At 45.1% G+C, this 18,151-nt stretch overlaps 1 protein-coding gene across 1 annotated transcript in view; it reads right to left on the bottom strand.

Annotated features, from left to right (window-relative positions):
• Positions 1-16,541: 16,541 nt before the first annotated feature.
• The window catches only part of POU6F2 (POU class 6 homeobox 2), a 162,767-nt gene continuing 161,157 nt past the window's right edge, over positions 16,542-18,151 (bottom strand). Inside the window, exon 10 of the mRNA XM_068125835.2 lies at positions 16,542-17,763. Coding sequence (XP_067981936.2) covers positions 16,542-17,763 — 1,222 coding nt within the window. The remainder of the gene's footprint in view (positions 17,764-18,151) is intronic.

The raw sequence follows: 18,151 nt of genomic DNA, 5'->3' as shown, positions 1-18,151 counted from the left end.
TATTGTTTTTTTTACTGCTTTGCTTATATGCAAATGTCCTCAAAAAGATATACAAGACACGCAAGGTGTTCTGGGTATACAGGAGGTATCCATTTAGCTCGTTCATGCCTCTGATATATTCACCTCGGTCCGTAAACTTGTTCCAACAATTTATTTAGATTCCATGAATGAACCGCATTCCCACAGCTACCATTGAATGACCTCACACCCGCATCATTCTGTAATTTACATATACTGTACTTTTTGTTAAGGAGGGGGGTTTAGGGGGGGTGGGGGGGGGGAGGATGTTGGTTTGGGATGGTGTGGGTAAATTTTTTTAAATGTTTCAAAAAATGGTTTATTGAATTCCACATGTCACGACAGTATGCCAAATTACATGTGAATTGTGTCATAAAAGAAAAACCAAAAGATTAGTCAAAAAATAATAATACACCATAATAAAAAGATTGCAATAAAAATGCAATTACAGTTCAATTATATATTTATTTTGGAAATAAATAATAAAAACACCAATATTATCCCTCAAACAATACAAGGATATCCAAAATGAAAAGGCATTGTACAGGGAGGGCCTTGCCATTAGTGGGGTTCTTTCCCCTTTGTGGATTCGCTTTATCGTGATAAATTTGGAGGGCCTTGCTGTTCGCGGGTTTCCCTTTTGCGGATTCGCTATATCGTGATAAATTTGGGGGGCCTTGCCGTGCGTATTCGCTATATCGTGATAAATTTGGGGGGGGGGGGGGGAGGTCTTTCCGTTCGCGGGTTTCCCTTTTGCGAATTCGCTATATCGTGATAAATCTGGAGGGCCTTGCCATTCGCAGGTTTCCCTTTTGTGAATTCGCTATATCGTGATAAATCTGGAGGGCCTTGCCGTTCATGGGTTTCCCCTTGGCGGATTCGCTCTATCGTGATAAATTTGGAGGGCCTTGCCGTTTGTGGGTTTCCCCTTTGCGGATTCGCTATATCATGATAAATTTGGAGGGCCTTGCTGTTTGTGGGTTTCCCCTTTGCGGATTCGCGAAATCGTGATAAATTTGGAGGGGGATTCGCTCTATCATGATAAATTTGGAGGGCCTTGCCGTTTGTGGGTTTCCCCTTTGCGGATTCGCTATATCATGATAAATTTGGAGGGCCTTGCCGTTTGTGGGTTTCCCCTTTGTGAATTCGCTATATCGTGATAAATTTGGAGGGCCTTGCCTTCCATGAGTTTCCCCTTTGCAGATTCGCCATATCGTGATAAATTTGGAGGCCCTTGCCGTTTGTGGGTTTCCCCTTTGCGGATTCGCTATATCGTGATAAATTTGGAGGGCCTTGCCTTCCATGAGTTTCCCCTTTGCAGATTCGCTATATCGTGATAAATTTGGAGGGCCTTGCCGTTTGTGGGTTTCCCCTTTGCGGATTCGCTATATCGTGATAAATTTGGAGGTCCTTGCCTTCCATGAGTTTCCCCTTTGCGGATTCGCTATATCGTGATAAATTTGGAGGGCCTTGCCATTCGTAGGTTTCCCCTTCGTGCCTTCGCTCCATCAAATTCAAATGTATTGAGGCAAGGTTTGTGGATTGTGGTCAATGTGCTCGATTAATCATGGGTTGTCGAATTATCTTCCACATTTATTCACCTAATTTATTAACATGGACCGTGAACACAATAACCCATCAAACCTCCAACATCATCTCCATCAACTCGTCTCGTCGCCATCAGCAACATCGCCATCACGTTATTGGGTCAAGTTTATCGTCATTATTATTAAAAGTAAGTTTCATGATCTTAACAACTCAAGAAAATAAACTTTTTAATGTTCTTAATCTAGGAGAATATAATACTTTATTTTATGTTTTTAATAACTCTTATTCATGAAAATTACTATAGGAGAACAAAGGGCAATCCTGTAACAGTTTAAACACACACGAACACCGAGTTACTTCGGGTAGACACAGTTATGACGACACTGAATCTATTTTTTTCCCGAAATTGCGAACTGGGTAGGGAAAAGCATTTATTCTTCAAATTATTTGTTTCAGACGAAACTCTGGGACTTTCACTGTCCACCTAAGGGTTCTTGCGGAGTTATTGGCAAGGAAATATTTTATGTTTTTGGAGTTCGCTTTTCTTCCAGGAACACTATCCACAGTGACTTTCTACAGTCTTCTAAACTTCGGAGTGAGCACCGAGACAAACCTCTCCGTACGTGTGTACGTATTTGGATCCCAAGACTATACGAAGAGCACATTTTAAAGCTCTTTCAATATGGGGACTTTTAAATGTTTTGTGGGTGCTCCAGCCCAGACAGGTGCCGCATATTCAGTTAGAAATCCAAAGTTACTCGTAAGGATAGTGAGCAAGTCTCAGGGTGGTAAACCATATAAAATTCAAAGAGACGTAACACGTAGCATTACATCTCTTGGAATTGGAATGCTTTTCGAGATTTTCCACATGCTCTTCCCACTTCAAGCCATTTTTGAATGTAGACACCTGAAACGTTTGCCGTACATACTCATCAGGCTTGTGGTTCCCGATCCGAGCAACTGGCCAATTTGGGAGATCCCGCATGAATGAGATGCTGTTTTCATTTGATGTGATTGCTTTTGGTCCATTTATCAAGATTATTCACTGTGGGTTGTATATTTTAAAGCTGGTTTGATTCATGATATTCAAGCAATGTTAGCTCATCGACATACTTGCATTGTTATGGTCAATGTATGCATTTCATCGATTGGTAAAGTGTCATTAATCATTGCGAGAAAAATCTAAGGTTCCAAGCGTGTTCCTTGAGCAACTCTTGTATTGAAAAATATGCCTAGTCGTCGCGAAGTTCATGATTGCATGGGTAGAATCCATAAAGAAGCATCCATGGGTAGAATCTTTCGTATGGAGCACATGGCTGCGGGTGGCATCATTTGCGGAGGACACAGCTATGTTGCTGATGCAGCGCTCTCTTTGATGGCCACCAACTAATGCTGGCAGGCGTGGGACGCCCAATTTATCGTCCACCCAAGGGACGGCACACTCAATGATGTCTCTCCCTACCTGCAAAATATTAGGGTGAGAGTTTAGAGCTGGGCTGAGATTAGAACCCAAGTTAGACAGCTTGGAGGCGAGTGTGCCTACCTCCAGGTTACCTTGCCAGCTCGATCCAACTGACTCAGCTATCATGCCACCCACCGGCCGAAAACACTCGGCTCTCCATATAGGTTGAGATCTTCACTCCAAGCACAGACCTGGCTCGGGATTCATTCTGTTTCGTTTCCATAATCCAATGGGATCAGGCCCATTCAGGTTGACCAGACGTAGATCTCTCAATAGTACGCAACTGTGCTCCGTGACATGAGAAGTTATATGGTTCAGTAGACGGTTGCTCATTGTGGCTTTTGGTCAATTTTCCCTTTGTGCACTGACATTTCCCATACCTTACACATCATCTCCGTTTGATCACATTTCGGCGCAACTCGAGGAATTTCTGCACGGCACTCGCCGGATGGACAAGCGGCACATCACCGCAGTGCCAATCAGGAGATGATACACCCACAGCCATTAACATTCTATTAACACGATTATTGGTTTCAGTTGAATTGGTGATTTTATGATGTCATAATATTTGCATGCAGTTCATCGACATTTTGTGGAAGGGGTTTGGTCATATTATCTTAACTCTTGTAAACACTTCTGCCTTGTAACACTGCAATCCTACCTGCTGTAGAACACACCTAAGCTGTAGTTCACTATAGTAATCATTATTCCAATGTCTCTTGTTTTTGGTAATACTGCTCATTGTCAGGGAGAGGTTTAAATAACAGGACCCTTGATCTTGGTTGTCACACACAAAAAAAAGAAGGTCTTCGGCCATTTTGTTTTTTCTTCTTTCATTCTGTCCAAATAGCCACTCCAATCTTCACAAACACACACTGGCCCTGTGAACTCAACTATTTACACCTTCTGGTGATGTCTCTCCTCAATTGTGTGGGTCAATTTTTGTGAAAGTGTTTCGATTGGCTGCTTTCAAGAGGTGTAGATATACATATGCTCAGAATGGAAAGACAGATTACAATTTCCTTCATATATATATACATGCACCACGAACACCACCCAACGTGACACCTCGACGACCACCAGGAGTATAGCTAATGAGGACCGAACTGGACTACCGCACCAAACTAGACCTCCGCGGACTGGCCCACTCGTGTCATAAAGAGCACACGGACCAATGAACGGTAACCCTGAACTGGGCACCGTGCAGCCAGATCACGCTGAGGCACAAATGTAATTTAATATAACCTGTGGCGAAAACAAACTTCGAAGGACAACTAAACATTTCTGCACCTGTCTGTGTGACCTACCTAACACCACCGAGAACAATATGGTTCTTTTCAATAAAGTATTTATGAAATCAATAACCCCTCTGTGTGTGTATGTGCCATTACTTTTACCTTTTAATAAATAATCAAGGTGTTAAAAAGGCTTCGGTGTGGGGATTACTTGGTTTTATATTTGTCACCTGGATGACATTGTGGGGGTGGTTGGGCTAGGCAAGGTTCCATCGGGGTCGCTCCTCGCAAACAGGTGCACAAGTCATCACCTTCTTCTTCTCTATGCCTTAATCCCAATAGTCAGGGATCGGCCACTCGGATCCACCTTCTTCATTCCCCTCTGACCCCGCTTCTTCCTCTCTCAAGCGCACGCTCTTCATCCTCTTTATCTTTTCCCTCTAATTGGCTGCCAACAACCCTCTTATGGTGAAACTGCCGAAATCTAGGCTCTCTGCTCACCTTTACTCCTTCATTCCTCTTTTCTCCCACCACTGGACCAAACTCCCTCACTCTCTTCAATCCCACTCCTCCTCCAGGTGTTTAAAACAGATGTTCACCACCATCTCTTATCTTCCCCCATCCAAAACCTTGATCTTTTCTACCCCCGCTAATTCACCCCAAATCCACCTTTTCTCAAATTCCCTGTTTTCTTTCCAGAAACTCCTAGTAGTGTCCATTTGTTTTATCCTGTTCCCCCCTACCCCAGCGCTCTCCCTTCCACAGATTTCCTGATGTCCCTGTTATCTACTGTTGATGTGCTTCCCTCTCTCCCCCCCCCTCCCCCCCACCACTCTTGGTTCCCGCTCCCTTTATTGTATGTTTTATGCGTTTTCTGTTTATGTCCTTGTGTTTCAGGTGTTGCTCTTACGCGAGCCTCGACTTTGTATATAAATAAATAAAGAACAACTTGCCGGCGTTGAGGCAGCTCCATGGGAATAGCAGAGAGATGGTGACTTTAACAAGCACATGATCAGATGAACCAATTGGAGCAGACGAAGAGGAGGAGACATTTGTGGGAAAAGTTCGACATCAAGTCCAGAAGGGAGGAATTGCCATTGGGAGAAATCTGGGTCGGAAAGTTCACGGATTGAGTTAGTCACGTAAGTCCTTTGCTAAAGTGTCATGGCTGCTGAGAGAGGTAGGCCTACCAACATCCAGTCAAGTTGCATGGTGCCAACTGAAATCGTCACATATGAGGAATCGAGAGTTGTGATGAGTGGTTAAAAGTTGGCGGAGAAAGTATGTAGATGGAGTCGTCGCTGTTTGAAGGACGGTACAACACAGACAAACAAGAGGTGGGAGCGGAGGGGAAGTCATAGTCAAATACACTTCTGGGGGTTTGGAAGGTGTAAGAGTAGTTCATGCAGAGTGAGAAATGGAGTGAACTATGATTCAGGCCCATCAAATTTGAGACAATACACCGATGAGTCAGGGACGTCCTGTGGGAGGAAGAATTCTGTTAAACAGATGATGTCCGGGCTGTTGGCGGCAGCTTTGATTGAGAGATCTGTTAGGTTGGTGCGCAGGCCCTGAATGTTTGAGGTCAACATGGTGAAGGAAAGGGAAGGAGCTGGTGGGAGGGTGAGGGATAGAGTTGGGAGGCTCAGAGGGTGAGGGATGGGGCGGGGTGGAGATGGGAGGGTCAGGAGATGGGAGGGTGTGGGATAGGGTTGGGAGGCTCAGAGGATGAGGGATGGGGCTTGAGTGGTAGGGGTGGGGAGGAGATGGGAGCGTGGGGGATAGAGTTGGGAGGCTCAGAGGGTGAGGGATGGGGCGGGGAGGAGATGGGAGGGTGTGGGATAGGGTTGGGAGGCTCAGAGGGTGAGGGATGGGGCGGGGAGGAGATGGGAGGGTGTGGGATAGGGTTGGGAGGCTCAGAGGATGAGGGATGGGGCTTGAGGGGTAGGGGGGGGGGAGGAGATGGGAGGGTGCGGGATAGAGTTGGGAGGCTCAGAGGATGAGGGATGGGGCTTGAGTGGTAGGGGTGGGGAGGAGATGGGAGCGTGGGGGATAGAGTTGGGAGGCTCAGAGGGTGAGGGATGGGGCGGGGAGGAGATGGGAGGGTGGGGAGGAGATGGGAGGGTGTGGGATAGGGTTGGGAGGCTCAGAGGATGAGGGATGGGGCTTGAGTGGTAGGGGTGGGGAGGAGATGGGAGGGTGGGGGACAAGGGAGAAGAATGGGACTGATCCATCCATTTTGAGTGATCACCCTATACATTTGCCATCCTTTTTGTGAGTGGCATGATTGTCCTATTAATTGATGCTTGCTCCGAATGATCTGATTATTCTTGATTGTCACACTCATTCTGACTGTAACTGACAACACCACCGTCACAAACGTGGCACGTCTGTTCCGAACGCAAATACGACTTTCCTTTCATCCCACCTTCGACCCCAAAATCAATATCGCTGAATATTTGAACAAGGCTTGTAACAGATGTATTTTTTATATCGATAAGAACGTCAGGGCATCCGCAAGGCTCCCTTTGTTGTTGTGTTGGAGGTTTGGAAGTGAAACCACAATACACACTCGGATACCTAATATGGTCCATCACCTGAAGCTGGACACCTGCAAGGTCTGCTCCACACAGCTTCAACGACCGCATTTTGGTGGTCGCCCGCAAACTTTCCTGATGAGCACAACCATCCACAGTGAACATTTGTACATTGATCGGATTTCAACACGAACACACACACAACACATGCCAGCTGCAAAGAGCGGACATCTTGGATCAGAGGAATCGTTCATTTAAACCACTTCAATCACGCAAGAAATTCCATCGAGGAGAAACATGAGTAATCTACTTTATTTCCTTGTATAAACGTATTGTACAAGTAGTAAATAGCTTAATGTGATATGTAAATTTAATAATCATATGAGATGTGCATAGCACATACACAAAAAGCTTGTTTGGGTGGGGAATAGGGTCTGGGCCATATTATGGATGAGGTGGAGGTTGGGTGATGGACCATATTAGGTGGAGGATAGAGGATGGGGGGTGGGGGATAGAGCATGGGGCAAAGATGGTGGGGGATAGAGGATGGGGGGTGGGGGATAGGGGGTGGGGGATAGAGGATGGGGGGTGAGGGATAGAGGATGGGGCATAGATGGTGGGGGATGGGGGGTGGGGGATAGAGGATGGGGGGTGGGGGATAGATGGGGGGTGGGGGATAGAGGATGGGGGGTGGGGGATAGAGGATGGGGGTGGGGGATAGAGGATGGGGGGTGGGGGATAGAGGATGGGGCATAGATGGTGGGGGATAGAGGATGGGGTGGGGTGGGGGATAGACGATGGGGGTGGGGGATAGAGGATGGGGGGTGGGGGATAGAGGATGGGGGGTAGATGATGTTGGATGGGGGAATAGAGGATGGGGGGTAGATGATGTTGGATGGGGGCTAGAGGGTGGTGAATAGATGGTGGGAGGTAGAGGATGGGGGATAGTGGATGTGGAATAGTGGGTGGGGGATTGGGGGATAAAATGTGGGGGATAAAGTGTGGGGGATGGAGGATGGGGGATAAAGGGTGGGGGATAAAGTGTGGGGGATAGAGGATGGGGAATAGATGGGGGATAGTGGATGTGGAATAGTGGGTGGGGGATTGGGGGATAGAGGGTGGGGCATAGATAATGTTGGATGGGGGATAGAGGGTGGGGCATAGATGGTGGGGGATAGAGGATGGGGGATAGTGGATGTGGAATAGTGGGTGGGGGTTGGGGGATAAAGTGTGGGGGATAGAGGGTGGGGTTGGGGGATAGAGGGTGGGAGATTGGGGGATGGGGTATAGTGGGTGGGCATTGGGAGGGGATAGAGGGTGGGGGATAGAGGGCGGGGGGTTGGTGGGGGATAAAGGGCGGGGGGGGGGGTTGTCTGGGATTAGTGGGGGGTGGGGGATTGAGGATGGGAGATGGGTTGGGGCTTGCTTTGGTGTTATGCTCAAAATAAAGGACATTTTTGAATAGGTTATAACGCACACAAGTACCACAATTAATTTCCTCCTCCATTTAAAGGAAAACAAATATATAAACACAAGTAATTGTATAGATAAATTCATTTAAAGTTTCTTTTCCACAAAACACCCTCTATGACGTCATAATAAATATATAAACAGTCCAGTGCAATATCCGCTGAACCATATACACCTTTGGCTATATAACCACGGAATAAATCAAAATACTCGAGCTACCATAACAACAATGAGTGGAACACTAATCTCATTTGATGTTATTCACGCACACCTGGAAAAAAGGTAAACACGGGCTGTGTTTTCCCGGATCACAGCAATAACCAAGAAAGTTATTCCAAAACCGGAATGTTTATCAAAAATAACACCATATATTGGTACAAGGTGTGCATGTTCAGAGACTTTGTTGAACCCCTGAAGAAGCTGCCAGATATAATCCAGAGGGAGTTGTTGCCATACCTGGTGTGACTAAATCATTCTCCACCTGTGTTACAGTCATGTGACTGGCAGCCCCATATCATAACAAATCCGCAAAAAAGGGATGGATTCTACAATGTTCGGAGGTGTATAGACTGTGTTACGTTGAGGCCAAACCTGAGTTCCACCTTCTGCCACGTACAGGAGAAATACTATCGGACCAGTGGATTGTCCTTCAGGATGTGAGATTGCAGGGTGGACAGGCCTGACCCACGCCAAGTTAGCTGTTTGTGTTCTAGGATGAGAAGAGGTTGTCTTGTCGGTCTCCTGCCTTTGTAACCTGAACAATAACGTTCTTGGATAAACCTCCGATTCCATGAATTCCACCACACTGTGCTTCTGGCAAAAGGAATACACCTCACACACCTGATCAGAGCTGCGTCTTTTCTGTTAGAGTTCAACTTGTCCAGATTGAGGCCTGTCTTTAACGTCATTGTTTGGCCAAGGCCGAGAGAAGTGAGGTCGAGGCGGTTTATTCCTGATATGTGAAACACCCTGCAACCCATGCACACAGAAAGGACTTTTTGGAAAGCCGGCCACATTTCCCAACCAGTCATCACGTAACTTTGTTGAAAGATTCTCCATGGGAAGGCGCTCCTAGCGCCTACGTTGAAGGTTTGTGCCCATCGATCAAGCGGTTGTGGAGAAAACTAATTTAAAAGTGAATAAAAGTGAAAAAGTGAAGGTGGAAGAAAAATAAAATGAGGGCCTCGGCCGGTCTTCCACAAAATGGTCAAGGATTGTTGTGGACGCCAATACTAGTTCAGTTGATGCTTGTGGACCAATCTGTGTGGATATAAATGTGTATATCTATATATACAGTCACGTGAAAAAGTAAGTACACCCCATATAAAGTTTTGACTTTTTCAACATATTTCAACATACAGCTATTTGATCTTCATTTCAACAATATTGATAAAGATGATATAATACAACAAATATCATGAAACATTTACATTTTGTAGTCCATTGTATAATTTAAATAAACATAAATGCAAATTTCGCATGTGGAAAAAGTAAGTACACCCCTACATTTATCACTACTTCAAATACCTAAAATTAGAATCAGGTGCACAAGCTCAGGAGCAAATGATTAGAACATCGTTAGAGAGGATCTTGGAGGAACCTGTCTTATTTAACCTCAGACATTTAGTTTGGTTTGCTCTTTGTTGTTGAAGTGTGCGGCGTCACCATGCCTAGATCAAAAGAGCACTCTGGGGCCTTCAGAAAGAAGGTTATAGATGCCTACGAGTCTGGGAAGGGATTTAAAAAGATCTCCAAACAATTTGAAATCAATCATTCGACTGTCCGGAAGATCATCTACAAGTGGAGAAGATTCCAAACAACTGCCAACTTGTTCAGGCCAGGCCGCCCCAGCAAGTTCAGCCCGAGAGCGGACCGCAAGATGCTGAAAGAAGTCTCTAAGAACCCCAGGATGTCATCACGGGACCTACAGGTAGCTCTTGCCACTGTTGACGTCAAAGTACACGGGTCTACCATCAGAAAGAGGCTGCACAAATTTGATCTACATGGGAGGTGTGCAAGGAGGAAACCTTTGCTGTTCAGAAAGAACATCAGGGCAAGACTAAAGTTTGCCAATGAACACCTAGGCAAAGACCAGCACTTCTGGAACAATGTGCTCTGGACAGATGAGTCAAAGTAGAGGAGGTTGTTTCTGCCAAAGGGGGAAATACCACCTATTAGAGCCAAGGGTGTACTTCCTTTTTCCACATGCGAAATTTGCATTTATGTTTATTTAAATTATATAATGGACTACAAAATGTAAATGTTTCATGATATTTGTTATATTATTTCACCTTTATCTATCAATATTGTTGAAATGAAGATCAAATAGCTGTATATATATATATATATATATACGACATGGCCAAAAGTATGCGGACACCCTTTCTAATTAGTAGACTTGGCCGTTTCAGGCACACCTGTTGTGGACAGGTATATATAATCAAGCACACAGCCATGCAATCACTGTAGACAAACATTGCCAGTAGAATGGGCCGTACTGAAGAGCTCAGTGACTTTCAACGTGGCGCCGTCATAGGATGCCACCTTTCCAACAAGTCAGTTCATCAAATTTCTCCCCTGCTAGAGCTGCCCTGGACAACTGTAAGTGCTGTTATTGTGAAGTGGAAACATCTAGGAGCAACAACAGCTGAGCCGTGAAGTGGTAGGGCATGCAAGCTCACAGAACGGGACTGCCGAGTGCTGCAGCACGTAGCGCATACAAATCGTCTGTCCTCGGTTGCAACACTCACAACCGAGTTCCAAGCTGCCTCTGGAAACAACGTCAGTACAATAACTGTTCGTCCGGAGCTTCATGAAATGGGTTTCCGTGGCTGAGCAGCCGCACACAAGCCTAAGATGAACATGCGCAATGCCAAGCGTCGGCAGGAATGGTGTAAAGCTCACCGCCATTGGACTCTGGAGCAGTGGAAACGCGTTCTCTGGAGTGATGAATCAGGCTTCACCATCTGGCAGTCTGACGGACAAATCTAGGTTTGGCGGATTCCAGGAAAACGCTACCTGCCCAAATGCATAGGGCCAACTGTTAAGTTTGGTGGAGGAGGAATCATGGTCTGGGGCTGTTTTTCATGGTTCGGGCTTGGCCCCTTAGTCCCAGTGAAGGGAAATCTTAGTGCTACAGCATACAATGACATTCTAGATGATTGTGTGCTTCCAGCTTTGTGGCAAAAGTTTGGGGAAGCCCCTTCCCTGTTTCAGCATGACAATGCCCCCATGCACAAAGCGAGGTACATACAGAAATGGTTTGTCGAGATCGGTGTGGAAGAACTTGACTGGCCTGCACGGAGCCCTCACCTCAACCCCATCGAACACCTTTGGGATGAATTGGAACGCCGACTGCTAGCCAGGCCTAATCGCCCAACATCAGTGCCTGACTTCACTAATGTTCTTGTGGCTGAATGGAAGCAAATCCCCACCGCAATGTTCCAATATCTAGTGGAAAGCCTTCCCAGAAGAGTGGAGGCTGTTAGAGCAGCAAAGGGGGGACCTACTCCATATTAATGCCCATGATTTTGGAATGAGATGTTCGATGAGCACATACAGGTGTGATGTTCAGGTGTCCATCTACTTTTGGCCATGAAGTTAATTAATTTTCTGAAATTTGTATAATTTGTTTTTCACTTGAAAGTTGTGGGTTACGATGTGTAAATGAAAGTGGAAAAACCTGATTTAATGCATTTTAATTCCAGGCTATCGGGCAACAAAAGGTGAACATTTTTAAAGGGGGTGTAAACTTTCTGTTCGAAGATCGTCATATATACATACATACATACATATATATATATATATATATATATATATATATATATATATATATACAGTATATATATATATATATATATATATACATGCTCCAAGGGATATTCGAGGCCTTACACATGTCTATATAAATAAATGCATATAGTACATATATATGTATAATGTATATATACATATGTATATATATATATATATATATATATATACATTGTTGCGGTTTTGAGAACCCCTCACTTGTAAATACTTGTAAATAATAATTCTTGTCAATAATTCTCTTCATTTAATAAGCTCGCACCCATAGTTAGTCCACAAGCAACACGTAGGACACCATAGGACTTTATTTATTTCCTTAGTCTGTGTTTAGGTAAGGCTGTGTTCCCAATAGTTGAATCTGCGTTGCATTAATTAAATAAGATAGGTCCTTTTCAATTCCATTCATTTTGCGGCTTGACTCTCTCCAAATTGTGGTACGCGCCTTGCCAGCAGCGTTCGCTGCCTTAGCGCCGCCATTACGCACGCGGTCAAGCTTGGAGAAGAAGGGGGCGGAGCGCCCAGAATGAGGCGTAACCCTGTCATCGACCCATAAGGGGCGGAGCCGGTGAGCCCTCGCTAACCAACCAGGGCTGAGGTGAGCTCACCGGTGGGCGGAGTGCGAGAATACGCGGCTTGATTTCAAAGCACCCTATATAAGCGCAAGCGCGGCGCCTTTACACAGAGGAGAAGAGAGAGGGTGCTCGCATTGCTGCAATAGGCTGAGGCCCTCTGGACCCCTATTGTTGCCGGTTGTTGAGCTCGTTTGTACCAGATGCGCGAGGAATCATTAAGCGGCGCTGAACACCTGAGAAGCTGAGTAAGGAGGTTACGAGCTGAGAACTGCGCATTCGGACTTGCGAAGGAAGTTGTCTGGGCGCTCCGCCCCCTTCTTCTCCAAGCTTGACCGCGTGCGTAATGGCGGCGCTAAGGCAGCGAACGCTGCTGGCAAGGCGCGTACCACAATTGCGCTGAGAACTGCGCATTCTTTGGTTGTTGTAATAAATCCTTTGTTCTTCCTTACCTTTTGGTTTCCTCTCCATTCGATCGTCTTCGTCATTTCTCTCCATTGAGTACCTGTGGCACGATTTGGGAAACCGCTCAGGATCGGGTTTAGTTTTATTGTTAATGGCTCGGGCTTTGGATTGCTAAACTGCTCGGCAATTTCCATCTTGTCCGCGGTCCGAGTGGGAGTTATCTCCCTGCTTTGCGGTCGGATTGGCACTCAGGTATTTGGGACTCCATTGACCAATCACCCTGGCCAATCTCGACCGGAAAGGAGCGTTATAATTTCCAGGATTGGGGGACGGCCAGCTTAAAAGACAAGGGGATTAACCCCCCCTTGGTAAGGGGAGCGCCGACCCCCCGAATCTGCAACAATATATATTATATATATATATATATATATATATATATATATATATATATATATATATATATATATATATATATATATATATATATATATTATATATATTACATATGACGATCTTTGAATGAACCTGGGATTGCTGAAAATGTTGCCACATGTCTACCCCTGATCATTATCAAAAACTATGTTCATATTTGGTTCAAGGTGCTTTAAGAACCCTTCCAGCAGAGATCTATCATTCGAGGTTAGGATTTCTGTTCCCAGATCAGATCTGCTCTTTGGAATCGCCATAGCCCTGGACCTCCTAAAACGTCTCACCATCGCATAACCAATCCTGTTTTCTTTGCAAATCATTCATTTCAATAAAGCATCGATTCTGATATAAAGTATCAATTGCAATATAAACCATGGACTGCTCCTATTTAGTCGGCAGAACGACTTGAATTTGAGGCAAATTAATAAGATTTACTTGCAGAATAGTCAATGACCAGTAAAGCAAAATTGCTTGATGGTCTCCGCTATCTTGTGGTTTCACATCTCTAATCAATACTTTGTGCTAATACTCATCACAGTTATATCATCAAAGAGGTTATTCACTACATCACACGAGGTATTTTTCAGATATTAATGAAATAAAGTTTGGGGGGTGAATGTGGGAGCTGTACGGTTATTTTTCTTATTGTCAATTTATGAAGAGCCATGTCTCAGAAATCCTCAAGACCAAAATGGCACATTTTCTTTTTTAAAAATCATCGATTAATCCAGAATGAGTAAAATCAAAACGAAGAGCTGGAAGGCAAGATATATTAGCAATAGCGCTCACTCTTCCTGAAATGTTCAGGATCCTGCGTTCGATTTTCCGGCAAAATCTGATTCAACCAGGATGGACTGTCGTGTCGGCAGAAGTTACTGCATGAAGTAGCACTCTCTCCTGGAAAGAGCTCTTGAGATAGCTGTCCATCTGCAATATGGACATTCAAGATCTATTTCACAAGGGTATTCCTTTGGGCAGGTATTTCAACCAGATTCAAGATTTATCCATGTGTGTACGGTGGACTTGACCATGTGTAGCCTCATTTTTCACCACCAACTGCCGCATCACACCCAAGGTATCACACCGCTCCACACAAGTGTGTCACTGCCGCATCACACCGCTCCACACAAGTGTGTCATTCACACGAATATTATTTGTTGGAATTGCAGTTTCATGTCATTGTAACTTGTAGACTTCTTTTTCACAACCAGTCACATTTGTCTAAGAGCTTGTTAGTACGTGGATGGCAATCAGCAATGTCTTACAGGTACGATGCTCTCCGCAGGTACTATGTTAAAGCAGAGCGAGCACCTCTTCGGAAGGAGCAAATCAAGGTATTGACATGAGCCTACAGTTGCAGTGAAAGAGTCACTCTCAGCATCACTTATGATATCGCGACAAAACAATGAGTAAATGCGAAAGGTACCGTAAGGTACCGTAAGGTAGTGTCATAGGCCGGGCTGAGCTATGTCGCTCTACCTCCAATTCAAAGACAAGCTCGAGCTTCTCGTCTATACCTGAATACTTCCAAAACTTGGTAGCTACGTAATAGCATCATTTTGAAGTCTTTGGCGAATTATAAAAGCTCTGAACCAGAAGTGAAGTTGCATATAAGCATCCATCTTCAAATATCTGTTAACGACCGTAAGTGTACGTGTTCGTGGTCGATGAACGGGAATGTTACTTTTTTTTGGTATTTGCAAACTAAGTTTACAATGGCCATCCTGATCCAGTGACTACGAAAATAAATAATAAATAAAAACAGACTTTTTGCCATGCATTGTGTCATCAGTGGATACCAGTGAGTGATAGAGTTGGGATATTGAACATGAAAACAGCATCCAATGAAATAAGTAACGAAAACACCGTACGGACCGGGTAATAGGATTCAGGTACCTTTCCTGTTGTATAAAAAAAAACAAAAAAACACCTTTAGAGGCCATTTTTCCCCGCAAGCGGGGGTTGGCCTTTTTCGGGAACCGTGGTTGTTGTTTTTTGGTCCCCTTTTTGAAGCAATGTTTTATGGCCGGATGCCCTTCCTGACGCCAACCCTTTTTGCCGCCTTTAACGACAAGCAGGGAATTACCAGTGAACTGGTACTCAATTTGCCGACCTCGGAAGGATGACAGGCTGAGTCAACCCCCCTGGCGTTAATTCAGCGATTGACCGGGATTCGAACCCAGGATCCTAGGATCCTAAGCCGGCACCCTAGCTGCTAGCCCAACACCAGGGATCTTTCCTGTTGTATAAACATTATTATTTAAAATTGGCTGGCAGGATACCCTAGAGATATGCACACTCACCTCTAAGCTCTCATCTATACCTATAATCAAATATATCAAATCCCAACCGAGCTATAAACTGCATGCAGGGCCATTCATCAATATGTCCCAAGCACTGACGTTAAGCGGGCGACCCGTCTGCCAGTTGGTGGACGTTACAGATCCTACCGTGTCCTTCGCAAAGAGTAGACAAGCTATTGCCGACACGGTGAAGATTTTACAAAATCCTGCTCTAGTCTACAGGGGGAACCATCAAATGTTGCTACCCGCAGCCACGTGATACATACGAAAAAAAGGAGACTTAAAAGGACAGCTCGGCATCGCCTTGGGAAGAAAAAGTTTTCCCAATCCCTGACCGTCGTTGCTTGTCATTTGGTGTGCCGCTGAAGATTCACAGTCTTGTGTGTATGTGTGTGTGTATGTGGATATATATATATCTTTCAAACGGTATGTACATGTATAACAGACATTCTATGACCATAATATAAATTCACTTGCCGCCTCAAAGAGACTTCCGTGCTCATCACAACTTAGTTCAACAATTATTGCCTTGCAACTCAGGTCAGTCCATTGCAACACAAAACTGACAAAGATTGACCACAATTTACATGGTATTTGGCATGTAGAGCATTTTAAAGCTGTATTCATTTTTTGGCATTTCATATATTTGGTCTGGTCATTATTTTTGGCGAACACAGGAGGTAGTCCTGCGGCAGTCATAAGTACTTTGGCAAGCCCCGCACATTTGGGCCTCTGGCAGTGATCCGGCCCACGTCTCAGCATCTTTCTTGTGAGGTTTCCATAAACCCTTCATCAAAAAAATTAGATGAAGGAACTGCGCTCATGTGATTGGCTCCAACTGTGGAAGGTGTAGAAGAGGGGAAGTCTAATAAGGAAGCGGTGGGTGGGTTATCGCTGGCAATCACTCCGCCTGTGGAGAAAGAACGACAAATGGCAGGGCTCGAAGGGACGTCAGCTGGTGTTGGCATGCGGATTGTCAAAGTTGGAAGTGGAAGGGCACTGGTAGGACGAGAAAGTGGAGTGGAAGAAAGTCCGAGAATGTTTGAAGTTGACAAGGAAGAGGGGATTGCATTAATCCTGGCCATGGGTTTAATACCAAACTGGGCCATGTTTTCCATGCTGGAGGAGCCCGAGCATAATGATTTGGCACTTGAGGAAAGGTTACAAATGATTGGAGTTGAATCAAGTGGAATGGTATTGACAGACTGGGCATTGGCACAGGTGGAGCCGAGTGTGGTGAGATTCTTTGTGGAAGTGTTCAGCAAGCCTGATGAATAATCTGCTATGAAAGAGGTCGCAGTCAAAGTAGAAGATCCCTGCCGAGGTGTACTGGTTATGGCATCATTGACCGAAGTGGCTTCAAAGGTCGCGATACCAATGGGACAAACATTGGGGTGAGATCCAGCAGAACTCCCTGTTGACCCAGTCGTTGTGACTTTATGTGGTGCCGTGGTGAAGTTCCCGGCATTGAAGGAAGAATTGATATGTGGGATCACACTGGCCTTGGCAGTCGACTGTGGTGTGCACGGAGTTCGATCATTCTGTTTAAGCCGTTTGATTGTGTTCTTGAGGGCCTGTCTCTTGTTGCAGAACCATACACGAATAACCTCTCGGTCATAGTGAAGCTGTTCTGAAATTTCTGTCATCTCGTGGCCTGATGGGTGTGTGTTGCGTTCGAAGTGTACGTGCAGGAGGTCCAAGGCCTGTGGCGTGAACGACGTGCGTCGCTTGCGTTTCTTCAAAGAATCTCTCATACCCGTAGTCATTATACCTGCTGTGCCAATCCCAGAAGCTGTACCACCTTCACCACAAACAACACCACTACCGCCATCTCCACCAGGTCTGCTGCTCTCCGAAGCAATGTCGCCGAGGCTTCCGATGCCAGCCTGTTGTCGAGCCTCTGCTTCAGCCATCCATCGTTCAAGAACTGGTTTAATCTTCTGTGCACTCTTCGGAGTAATGTCCAGCTTCTCAAACCTGATTTACAAACAAACACAAACTATACAAAACATATTCATACCTTACAAAAAGGGGCTTGTATGGCTGGAAAGCACAAACTTATTCAAATCACTTCATGGCAAAGTTGAGTGCACATGCTGGAGAAATCATTTCTCATCATTACCTCTGCCACCGAAGGTGGATGGAGGTTATGTTGTTACCCCTTTGTGTTTGTTTGTCTGTTTGTCAGTCTGTCTGTGAGCAAGATATCTCAAACGCTATGGACGGATTCGGACGAAGTTTGGTGGACAGGTTGGGTGTGTGACAAGAACTAATTAATTCGATTTTGGTGAAGGTCTGGATCCGGATCCTGATACAATATTTTTGAACTGATTCTTCACGGTTGAGAAATAAGGCCAAAAATGAT

This window comes from Myxine glutinosa, chromosome 10 (assembly GCF_964187855.1).
Source record: "Myxine glutinosa chromosome 10, kmMyxGlut1.1, whole genome shotgun sequence".
Classification (NCBI taxonomy): Eukaryota; Metazoa; Chordata; class Myxini; order Myxiniformes; family Myxinidae; genus Myxine; species Myxine glutinosa.
This window is presented reverse-complemented; position numbering and strand designations above follow the sequence as displayed.